This window comes from Aotus nancymaae, unplaced genomic scaffold (genome assembly GCF_030222135.1).
Source record: "Aotus nancymaae isolate 86718 unplaced genomic scaffold, 86718_ANA_hifiasm-v0.15.2.pri h1tg000040l, whole genome shotgun sequence".
In the NCBI taxonomy this organism is placed as follows: Eukaryota; Metazoa; Chordata; class Mammalia; order Primates; family Aotidae; genus Aotus; species Aotus nancymaae.
Window position 1 is genome coordinate 92507004 of NW_026988454.1, and position 12316 is coordinate 92519319.

The window sequence follows — 12316 nt, forward strand, 5'->3', positions numbered from 1 at the left end:
ATCTGAAGGTTGATGTTAGAAGTTTGAGGTTCAAGCCCCCAAGAAAAAAATTAGGAGCCCCAGCCAACTCAACAACCTTCCTAGAGATAACTCTGCTCTATCCCCCAGAGGACTATCCTACTTGGTGCCCTCTCTCAAATATTACTATTTAGATAATGATTACACTTGGGTGGAATATTAAATAACTATCACTTAGTCAAGCAGACAAGAAGAAAAAATGTCAAAGACTGCTTCAGCCTCTATGCAACAATCTTCTAGTCCCCAGCTTTGGAATGGGTAACAAGAATTCAATCTAAGTTATTATTAATACAATATTTTTTACAGTCTCAGAAGCCTCTAAACACTTTCTACAATTATCCCTTCTTGAATTAACAGAAGTTTGAATCACTGGACATTATCTTATTTCTGTCCACCCACTCCCATCTCTCTTACACACCCCAGATCATTGTCCACTTTATACATAAAATGCACATAATCCACTTATTTCTTTCAATTAGCATTTCTTTTAGTTCCTATTTTTGAGTACTTGCTATGCAGCAGCATTGCACATTATCTCATTTAATCCTCACAGCAACTCTAAAATAGGTGTTATTCCCACTTTACAGTTGGGAAAACTGAACCTCATAAAGGTAAGGTACAGAACCAGAATTTGAACCTAAGTCTCGCCAGAACCCAAGGTCTTAGCAAGCTACAAGGCTGCCAAATCAGAAATGGTATCAGACACTCAAAGGGTAACTGACATTGGGCATGACATATCTAAAATAAAGAGATATCTGAGCCCTCAAATTGCACTGTGGCCATATCAGGCCCATCCTGATCTTTTTGTGTGTTTTACTTTTCATCAAAAGATGCAGAACTAATCAATTTCAAACCTGGCTAAAAATTTTTGTCATGTAAGTTATATATTTCATAATGCATAACAACCTTAAATGGGCCTGGCACATTACCTTCTTCTTCTGCTCTCCGAGTCAGCATATTCAAAGCTTCCTTCGCTTTAGGACTCCCCACTGATGATAATGCATATGCTATAAGAGCTAGAGTATAATTGTCTAAAATTTCTCTGCTGAATTCAGACTCCAAGAAACTGATAGACTCTTGCACATCAATGTTAGGCTTGGAAGAAAAAAAGTATATTTTTTACTATTCAAAGTAACCCATTACCCGTATTCAAACAAAAAGTACTTTGAAACATTCATTTAAAAAATAAGTTCAGCATCTATGAAGCACCTGACCTTGTCCTAGGCAATGAAAATCAACCATAATTATTGACATTTAAAGACTTGCCATGCATTTTTTAAATAATACTGTTTTTCAGTTTTTATAAGTAAACACATATCATTCCTTAGAAGAAAAAAGTAGAGCTTTTGCCAGTGTTTCTCCCACTCGGTATCATAAACTCAGACAAGAACAGCAAACTCCTCGAGAAATGTATTTCTTATATTTGATCTCTGGTATTGCGGCTCTAAGTTTAGGAAAAGTTTAGCTTCTACAAGCCTAGTAGTAGAACAGGAAAATAGTGGGGGGCCTAAAAAAAGAGAAAGAATGGCTTTGGTGATCTCATAAAATACAGTAGGCAGTAAGCAGTAATGGCATCGATCACCAGGATAGCTCTGGAGCAAACTTAAGCTCATCAGCATTACCTTGCCATGCATATTCATTCTCATCCAGGCATCCATGCCCATTCAACACACGTTTCAGGGTATGGGTGTTCTCAGCACTAAATTAACAGACATTGTAACTCTTCCATGATGTTTTAGAAATAAAAAATCCTTCACAACCTAAGCTTGCTAGAACACATTGTCAAATTCTAAATAATTTTCTTTCCCCTCAGAAATTAACTTTTCCAATGATAAAACATGTATTGACTTATCTTACCAATAGCAAGTAAAATACATACATTCAAAAACGTTTCTGTAATTTTCTTAGTTACTCTGAAAGAGTGGGTCAATGTTTTTATCCTCAGATTTTGGAACATGGCCACAAATGCAAGCAAAAGGGTGCTCAAATTCAAATTTCACGTGTTGTAAAATTGCAACTTTTTAAGTTTCCACATACATATTTGACCCATTAAGACCCACCCTCCTTGAATTTCCCATCAATCATTTATTAAATTAAAGATGAAATACCTGATACTTTCTATATCCCAGGAGAGAAGTCACAATATAGGCTGTAAGTGTTACTGGACTTTTATTGCCACCTTGAAGCTCACTATGAATCACTCTTCCTGGCTCCCAAAATTCACCATTGGATTTCTGACGTCCTTTAAGCCAAGTGTATGTTCTGTGTAACACATTCTGATCAATATCTATGTACGGATCAGCTTCAAGGAAACATCTTAAAACAAAAGCTGACAACCTTTATGAAAAGGGGGGGAAAATCACATAAAATACACTTTGTAAGGTTCACCAAATAACACTGAGCAAGCAAAACAACACTTTTTCCCCCATCAGAAGATTCACCAAAGGGAGAATCAATGAAGATGGAACAAAGGAAAGAAAAACAGTAAATAGACAAGGTAAGCAACTCTCTCTAGCAGGCAGACCTGGTTTCCACTTGAGCGTGGCCAAGAAATGCCATGTTGACTCAAAAACATCAGATTTGGAAAGGAATTTAGAAATTACTTAATCCAGCCCATTATTTTGTAGACTGAGAATCTGACAGTCTAAGAGAGTTAAATAAATTGTCCAAGGTTATTCATCTTTGGATTGTTCCAGATATTTACCAAAGAAGAGCTCAAACACACTTCACTCAGCCCCAAAGCTGTGGATGAAGAATGTACACATAGTTCACAAGCAAACTGTAGTACTTCAGGTGGGGGAAATGATATTTTTCTCTCCTATAGGACAGGAGTTAGCCAACTGCGGCCTATGGGCCAAATCTGCCTCGCCCAAATCTGGGCCTCAGGCCAAATATAACCCAGGGCCTGTTTATGCGTGCACCACCGCCGCCCCCACCTGCCCACACCACCACCTAAGAGTGGTTTTTAAAAGGATAAAGAAAAGAAAAAAACAAAGACGGGAAAGAAAGATGGAGAAGAGGAAGGAAGAGGGAAGAGCATGCAACAGAGAAACTATGTAGCTGGAAATGCCTGAAATACTTACACTCTGACCCTTTACAGAAAAGTTTGCCAGTCCCTGCTACACAACACTATACTGAGGTAAAAAGAACATCAAGCAATAAAACACTGAAAGCTTTCTATTTATGGTTCTATATCCTGACTCAGGCCAAAAGAAAATTTGAAGCAGATCTGTTTCATGTTATATAAGGTTTCGTGTGGTAAACATTACTAATATTCAGTAATACCCCGTTCTGTTTTACTTTGGTTACACAGAGGAATTCACTTTTCTGCCCCATTGAGGTTAGGCATAGCCATGTGACCAGCTCTGAGAAGGATAAAATGAATAGAAATGATACACTCAGGATGAAGTCTCTAATTGCCAGTGCTATATACTCCAGCCTCCTCTTTCCAGGCTGTGGAAAACCTGGACCCTCCTATTCAGATGTGGACACAGTGGCAGCTGCAGAGCCCCCTGCTGACCACAATGGAAATGCAGCATGAACAAGAAATCCCTCCATTGTGAACTGCTTAGATTGAGTAGGTTGGTTGTCACCACAGCCCTCCTAGTCTATCCTGATTGATACAGTGAGACAATCTTTTTCTGAGTAAAATAGAAAATTAAAGATAAGTACAAGAAGAGAGATTAATCATCCAAAATCAGCCACATAGAGATTCCCGTCTGAAGGAAACTGGCTGTTCATACTTAATTCCATCACTGTTCTTCACACACGCAAAAAAAAAATCTTAAAGAAACTACATTGACTGCATTAACACAACACTTGTATTAGTCATGGAAGATTAAGAAAAAAAGCTGTGTCACAATCACCCGGCATTTCTAAGTGATTTTATCAGTCGCACCATCATCATAAAGTATTTTTATTGCGATTTTTCCACAAACACACAAAAGAGGATTTATAACTTATCTTTTCTAAATAAAAACATTTGATTTGTTAATGTTTGAAAATAATACTTTAAAAACAGAATCTCTTTTTAAAGCCAGACTAAGGGAAAAGCAGCCTCCCAGTCTATAATATATAGAGATATATCTGTCAATTTCATGGCTATTGTGACCTAGAGAAAGCCCATTCCATGACACAGATTTGTTCAGTTGGCAAAGACACTTACCAAGTGCTCCCAGAAGGGTCATCGTTCCCAAAAGCACTGAAAGAGCCATCTTCCCTCTGATAAAGAAGTTCTCTCTGGTAACCTAAAGACACAAAAATGGACAGATACCCAAAATCAAAATAATCATTAACTTACAATGGATGTAAGTTTCTAATTGTGACTTCATGTTGAGGAAATATAGGAGAGAGGGGGAAAAAAGAAGTCAAACCAGGAGCTAATATTGAGTACTTTCTATTTTAAGTGCTGCTGAAAATTTGAAATGCCAGGACTTTTCAAGCCGAATGTATAAAATAAAAAACTTTGATATCTCGGCCAGGCACAGTGGCTCACAACTGTAATCCCAGCATTTTGGGAGGCCAAGACAGGTGGATTACCTGAAGTCAGGAGTCCAAAACCAGCCTGACCAACATGGTGAAACCCCATCTCTACTAAAAATACAAAAATTAGCCAGGCATGGTGGCCCATGTCTGTAATCCCAGCTACTCAGGAGGCTGAGGTAGGAGAATCACTTGAACCTAAGAGGCAGAGGTTGCAGTGAGCCGAGATCGTGCAGTTGCACTCCAGCCTAGTCAACAAGAGTGAAATTCTGTCTCAAAAAAAGTGATATCCCAAATTAAAGTAAATTAAAAGATCACTATGGCATTGATACTTCTAGCCATTCAAAAGCAAGCAAATTAAAGGCAGATTTTTATTTAACTCTCTAGTGTTCACCATAATGGTTTCAATGCTTAGTCACCTAGAATTGTTTGCTCTCAAGAAAAACACTATGTAGGGTATCATTAATTAAAGTTTAAGGCCAAAACAGAAAATAAAAATATGTTCTATTCTTAGACCAGCAATAGAAAGGAGGAAATGCTACATAATCTAAGACAATCGCTCTTAAATTTTTTGGCCATGGCCAACTGAGGTAAACCAAAAAACCAACTTGCCTGCCATAGATGCTACAGCATCTGATATAGATGCTATCATTATTCTTAGTCAGATAATGAGACTGAAACTCAGAGGATACAGACACCATGTGCAAGGTCACACAGCTGACAGGGAGTGAAGTTGGGAATTAGCCAAGGTCTCGCTGGCTCCAAGGCCACTGTCTCCTAGTAAACCACAGAGCTCTTCCAATGATTAAACATGATAAACTTTGGATTTGAGTATCTAAGTTACCCACCAATTCCACGTTTCCACTAACACACACATATATATATATACTTAGTGGTGGCAATGAAGTAGCATTACAGAAGTAAATTGGGGTGGGGGTTAAGGCTCATGTATCTGCATTAATCAAAGCAGATGTGTCAAATCTGCAAATAGTTACAAATAACGATTGCAAATAAAAAGCAGATGTTTCATATTTGCAAAGCAATGCATACAAATATCAAAGACCAGTGTGAGAACTCGTGGGCCAAACACTAAAGATTCACCAAACAACCCACAGTAAACTAACTTGCTAAAAATGAAGTTAAGATAGCAATAACTTATCACTTAAAAGCAAGCATTAGCAGAAACATTTCCAGCTCAAGACGTTATCAATGACTCTCTGATAGCCAAAACTCCTTCCAAAAATTACAGGATTCCACTATTAGCAGGTGAGGGCACACAGCCTGAGCTTTGCAGCACAGCCAAGACAAAGCCTGGCAACCATATTCATTTGTGAAATGTTGAAATCATTCCCCAGTAAACTCCAGTAATAAATAAATTTGACTTTATGAATACCATATTTTAGAAGCATCCATAAGTATAAATAATATTCATATTTGACTAACTAAACATAAGCATTAATGGTTTGAAATTACAGTTAATGTGCTCCTACCATCAAGTCCCAAACTTTTCTCCCTGAGTCTTTCCAAAAGAAACTTTAGATTTGAGTATCTACATTACAATAAAACAAAATGTGTAAAGAAAAACCACGCAAGATAGTCTGTTTCATGGTGATATTTAAGACTTACGGTAAAAGAAACATAAACATTTAATGTGATGACAGAACTTTGCTTAATTTGAAGAAGGGAGCATTAGATTATATTCTTTATGTATAATAATTAGCCAACTTTGATTAAGCAGTCACTAGATGTCAGGAACTGTTCAAAGTCCTCAGGTAATTCTCACAACAACCTTCTAACATAGATGCTATTATTATTCTGCTTTTTACAGATAATGAGACTGAAACTCAGAGGATACAGACACCAGGTGCAAGGTCACACAGGTGACAGGGAGTGAAGTTGGGAATAAGCCAAGGTCTCACTGGCTCCAAGGCCACCGTCTCCTAGTAAATCACAGAGCTCTTCCAGTGATTAAACATGATAAAAGAAGAAAAGTCCTCAGTATAGTACCTTTATATGGCAAGCTCTCAATAAACATTAGGCATTACTCTCTAATATAGGTGTAGGGGAAGGCTTTCTAAGCACCACATGCAATAAACTAAAAAAAATTGATGCATTTGACCATTTTTTAAAAGTCTTTAAACTGTTCCAAGGCAAAACACACTATAAGCAAGGCTTAACAAACAAATAAATTAAAATAACATATTTGCAACATATAAGATGGATAAATAACTAATATCAGCATTATGTAATTTTTATTTATATGTTATTACATACATGTATACACATATGAAGAAATTTTATAAATTTAGGGTAAAGGATGAAAAGTCCTATAGAAGTAAGTGAATAAAAGACAAAACAGGTAAGTCACAAAAGACAAAAATATGAAGACAAATTCTAATATAGAAAACATGTTTAACTTCATAATAGGAGAAACTCAAACCTACACTGAGATACCATTTCTCTCCCATCAGATTAGCCTTAAGATTCAAAAGTTTGACCACTCCTTCTGTTGGGTGACCTGCGTGGAAACCAGCACTGATCCACTGCTAGAGGGAATTCAGAAGGGTACAACTACCATGTAGGGGAATGTCTTTACCCTTGACCCAGTAATCGCAGTTCTAGGAATCTACCCTGAAAATACACCTCCAACAAGACAAAAATATACATGCAGAAGATTATTCATTACAGCATTATTTGTAATTGTACCATAATGGAAACAATCTTAGTGCCCAACAACTGGAGACTGATTGACTATGGTACACATGCATGATGGAGTACTATGCAACTGTGAAAAAAAGAATGAGGAACAGCTCTGTCAACTGAGGCAGAGTAATTTCCTGGATATACTGTTAAGTGAAAAAGGCAAAGTTAAAACAGTACATATAGTACATACTATCTTCTGTATAATAAAAAGAGGAAATGAGGCCAGGCGCCAAGGTTCATGCCCGTAATCCCAGCATTTTGGGAGGCCAAGGCAAGTGGATCACTTGAGCCCAGGAGTTTGAGACCAGACTGGGCAACATGACAAAAGCCTGTCTCTACTAAAAATACACACACAAAAAAAAAAAATTAGCATGGTGACACACACCTGTTGTCCCAGCTGTTCGGGAGGATGAGGTGGGAGAATCACCTGAGCCCAGGAAGTCAGGGCTGCAGTGGGCCGTGATTGTGCCACTGCACTCTAGCCTGGGCAAAGGGAGAGGGCCTGTTTTTAGCAAAAGGAGAGAGAGAAAAGAAAAACTAGAAACTAATGAAGTAAGTAGGTTACTGATACAGTTGGTGTATTTGTCCCACACAAATCTCATGTTGCATTATAATCCCCAATGTTGGAAGTAAGGCCCAGTGGGAGGTCATTGAATCTTGGTGCTGTCCTTGAGATAGTGAGTGAGTTCTTGCAAGATCTGGTCATTTAACAGTGTGTGGCATCACCCCCTGATACTGCCTCTCTTGTTCCCGTTTTCACCATGTGATATGCCTGCTCCCTCTTTGCCTTCTGCCACAGTTGTAAGCTTCCTGAGACCTTCCTAAAGGAAATGCCGGTGCCATGCTTCCTGCACACCCTGCAGAATTATGAGCCAATTAAACTTCTTTTCTTATAAATTACACAGCCTCAGGTAGTTCTTTACAGTAATGCAAAAACAGCCTGATACAGTTACCATCAAGGGGTAGAGAGCAAGAAAAGGGGAAGAAGAGGCCCTCTTTTGAATATACTTCTCAAAATAAGTTAGTCTTTTGGAAGCATGTTAATGTTCTCCATGTTCTAAACATAAACAAAAGTGGAAAAAATTAAATGATAAGTATTATCACTACCCTAGTTCATTTTATCATATTTTAGTTTTCACATAACCTTTCTTTTTCATTTTATGCTATCCCTCCCTTATCCCCCAACCCCTTGCTATCCCTCCCCTATCCACCCACCCCAACAGGCCCCGGCGTGTGATATTCCCCTCCCTGTGTCCATGTCTTCTCTTTCCCAACCCCTACTTATGAGTGAGAACATGTGGTATTTGGTTTTCTGTTCTTGTGTCAGTTTGCTGAGAATGATGGTTTCCAGCTTCATCCATGTCCCTACAAAGGACATGAACTCATCCTTTTTTATGGCTGTGTAGTGTACATGCACCACATTTTCTTTATCCAGTCTATCACTGCTGGGCATTTGGGTTGGTTCCAAGTCTTTGCTATTGTAAACAGTGCCACAATAAACATATGTGTGCATGTGTCTTTATAATAGAATGATTTATAATCCTTTGGGTATACACTTAGTAATGGATTACTAGGTCAAATGGTATTTCTAGCTCTAGATCGTTAAGGAATTGCCACACTGTCTTCCACAATGGTTGAACTAATTTACACCAGTTTCTCTTTGTACCTTTGGTAAAATTCAGCTGAGTTTTCACATAACCTTTAAAAATGCCATATATTAGTTCATTTTTCAGAGGCAGCCAGGGATCACAGAGAAGCAAAGCAATTAATGTTCACAAAAGAAATCAGCAAGAGTCCAGGACATTCTCCCTCTATTTTCACTTAAGGACTAAATTCTCCAGATAGCCAGAGTTTAACTATGAACTCAATTTTAGAAAAAAGAGGAAAAGGAAAGAAGAGAGGAGAAGGAAAGGAGAGGGAAGAAGAAAAAAGAAGAGAGGTTGGAGGCTCTCAATCCCTACAGGAGGTACTTTTTGTGACAGAAAGAACCACCTCGAGGAAGGACCCTGTGCCTCCAAGCCCCCAGATCACATCAACAACGGCAGTTCCAAGTATGAGATATTGTGAAACCAGTCAGAGATGAGATCATGGAGATGAGATCAGTGCTTAAAGAAATTACCCCTCAGGTGGCTGACCTCCAACATTCCCCACTAATATCAACAACTAGCACCATTCTTCCACTAGAGGCAGCGAGCCCAGAGGAGATGAGGCCACAGACAATCACCAGTTCTGCAGTGAATTTCTTGAGCAGGTTTAGATAACACTGAGAATCCAAACCACCAGCTCTGCTATCAGGGAAAAGTAAAGGAGAAATTCGGAACCTACAGAGAACGTGTATGACTCCTTCTGGGAGTCTCCCGTGAGGTTTCCGTCCTCATCTTAAACCAGCATGCATCATTGTGGATCCCTCGGCTGTTTGTCCTCCAAATCATCCCAGTGTGTCAGGCCTAATTTCCATTCCACAAACAAAATAGGGCCAGGCACAGTGGCTCACACCTGTAATCCCAGCACGCTGGGAGGCCAAGGTAGGTAGATCACCTGAGGTCAGGAGTTTGAGACCAGCCTGGCTAACATGGTGAAGCCCTGTCTCTACTAAAAATATAAAAATTAGCCAGGTGTGGTGGCATGCACCTGTAGTCCCAGATACTTGGGAGGCTGAAGCAGAAGAATCGCTTGAACCTGGGAGGCAGAGCTTGCAGTGAGCCAAGATCACAGCACTGCACTCCAGACTGCACGACAGAGCAAGACTCCATCTCAAAAAAAAAAAAAAGAAAACAGGACACTGATGACTCATCTATAATGTTCACAACAGCTCAGTGTTCCAGTGCAGACATCTAAGTTGAAGACCTTTTATCACAATAGACGATAAAGGCAAAAACATAGCTTTCTCCAAAAGTTTATGAAGAAATAAGAGTATCGCCTTTAAGTTAATCATTTTAAGAACAGCTCTTGAGCTTGAAATGTAATCACATACTCAGAACATTCACAGACTTCTGAAAATCGAAATGCAGAAGAAGTCCAGAGGTTATTAGGATAAAAACCCGTGAGCGCTTCATAAAGGGCCAGATAAGATACATCCTGTTCTGGGTTATGAATTTTCTTTGGAATAATCATAAATGTATTTCAGAATTTACAATAGTAAAGATAAAAATGCTGTTCACAAACACATGAAAAAGCAACAACCTGAACATGGTTTGACTTGATTTACCTCAAGTGTCAAAATTATATGTAAATAAAAGAAATAAAATAGGCTTCTTGTGACTATTTCAAGAATTTCCTCTACTAATAAGATGATAAAAAAAATTATCTGTATTAAAAGTAATCATTATGAACTTGCTTACTTTCTATGACATGAAATGGAAAGTGAGAATATCACAGCTTTTTTAAGCTATTGTTTAAGCTATTGCCACTAGCCATACTTGTGACCAATGGCAACATCTACATTCTGAAGCCCTCTTTCTCTTATTTTTACTTCAGTGGAGGAAATATGTTTTCAACTAGACTTGGTCTGAGTTTTACCTTAAAAAACTGAAGTGCAGGCATTATGATTTAAATATCTTAGGAAAACAAATGGTTTAAATTTTCAATTAACAGGTTCAGGATTTCCAGTCCTTATCAAAAACAGTTTTCACGTTATGGTTCCGTTTTTCTTTTTGACAGCAAAGGCACTTCATTCAATGATGTAGCTGTTGTTTCGACCAACAAAACAGTGGCTTAGGTTACAGGGCTCCTGGGCCAAGCATGATTTAAGTAAAACAATGCGCTGTTCATAAATGACATTTAAATAATATAATCATGACTCATGCCGAAGCCACTTTGATTTCTTAAAAAATAAGAACTACTACGGTATATTTAAAGGACTTTGGCAAATGTGATGGCAAAAGAAAAAAGAGAGTCTCTGAAATGAGACACCGATTTTATAATGAAAAGCATTATACCAAAAGCTTTTGTCTACTACTTTGAAACATAATTTAGTTCAGCATGTGAGATGATGTCTTTTTGGGGAGCTCTACTGTGCTGACTTTCATCAGCCACTTCACCAGCTCAAAGAGTAGCACATGGAAATCACTGGTCACATTTCTTAGGTTCTAAGAGAATTCCAAGGCCAGGCAGACCCCTTAGTGCCCAGAAATAATCACATTACACTGTGGCACTTCGGATTCAGGGATCTTCTGGACCCAATATCCACATTAGGATGATAAACCTAAAGTCCATAGAAGTTAATATTGGTAATAAGTCATTCGCCTATTCTGGATTTACTGAGATGCTCACATAGCTATACAATGAAGATCAACCATGGCCCCCAGTGTCACAGAGCTCCCCCTCTAAATCCAGGGACAGATGTTGGACAGGATACTTTTAAGTAATGTTAAGTGAAGAAATAAAATGGAGTAGTACAAGTTAGAGTTACTAAGTGGTCAGGGAAGGCTGCTCTGAGGCAAACACCACCTGAATGATGAAAAGGAGCAACCATGGAAAGATCCAGGGGGAAAGCATGTCAGGAGAAGGAAGAGCAAGCCTCCTGTCCCTGAAGCAGCACGGAGCTCACAGTGTTCCAGACACAGCCAGCTCCAAAGGAGACTAATGAGGGAGGCCGAGCCATATCACCCAGGACCCAGTAGGCTGAGGCCGGGAGCCCACTGCAGGATTGCCAGCAAGCAAGTGACAGGATCTTGATGCTTTCAAAGATCCCTTTTATGTGATATGAAGAATGCACTGAAGTGGAGGGAACACAGAAAAAGAGAAACTACTCAGGAAGTCGTTGGAGTAGTCCAGGTGAGCGATAGTGCTGTTTGAATGGAACAATTAGCAGTGGGATGGAGAGAAATAGAAGAATTTCATATTGGTGTTTAGAGGGAGAATGGACAGAATCTATTTGCTGACATTAACCCCTAACTCCCTAGTTAGAGGCAACTGATCCTACTATAGCTGATATTCACTGTGTGCTTACTATGTACTGAATAAAATGCTGACATTTCTCACGGTCTCCTCCAAACAACCCCACCAAGTGAGTGCTTGTATTATCCCTGTCTTCCAGGTAAGAAAACCAAGCCTTGGAGAGGCTAAGGACCTGGCCCAAGTGGGGAGCCAGGACTCCAGCCCAGGTCTGACT

General features: G+C 39.0%; 1 protein-coding gene across 1 annotated transcript in view; it reads right to left on the reverse strand.

Moving 5' to 3' along the window:
• CD109 (CD109 molecule) overlaps positions 1 to 12316 on the reverse strand; it is a 145761-nt gene that overhangs the window by 20753 nt on the left and 112692 nt on the right. The window contains exons 24-26 of the mRNA XM_012471821.3: positions 4184 to 4265; positions 2127 to 2355; positions 948 to 1113 (exon numbers count right to left, since the gene is read on the reverse strand). Of these exons, the coding sequence (XP_012327244.2) occupies positions 948 to 1113; positions 2127 to 2355; positions 4184 to 4265 (477 nt within the window). The remainder of the gene's footprint in view (positions 1 to 947; positions 1114 to 2126; positions 2356 to 4183; positions 4266 to 12316) is intronic.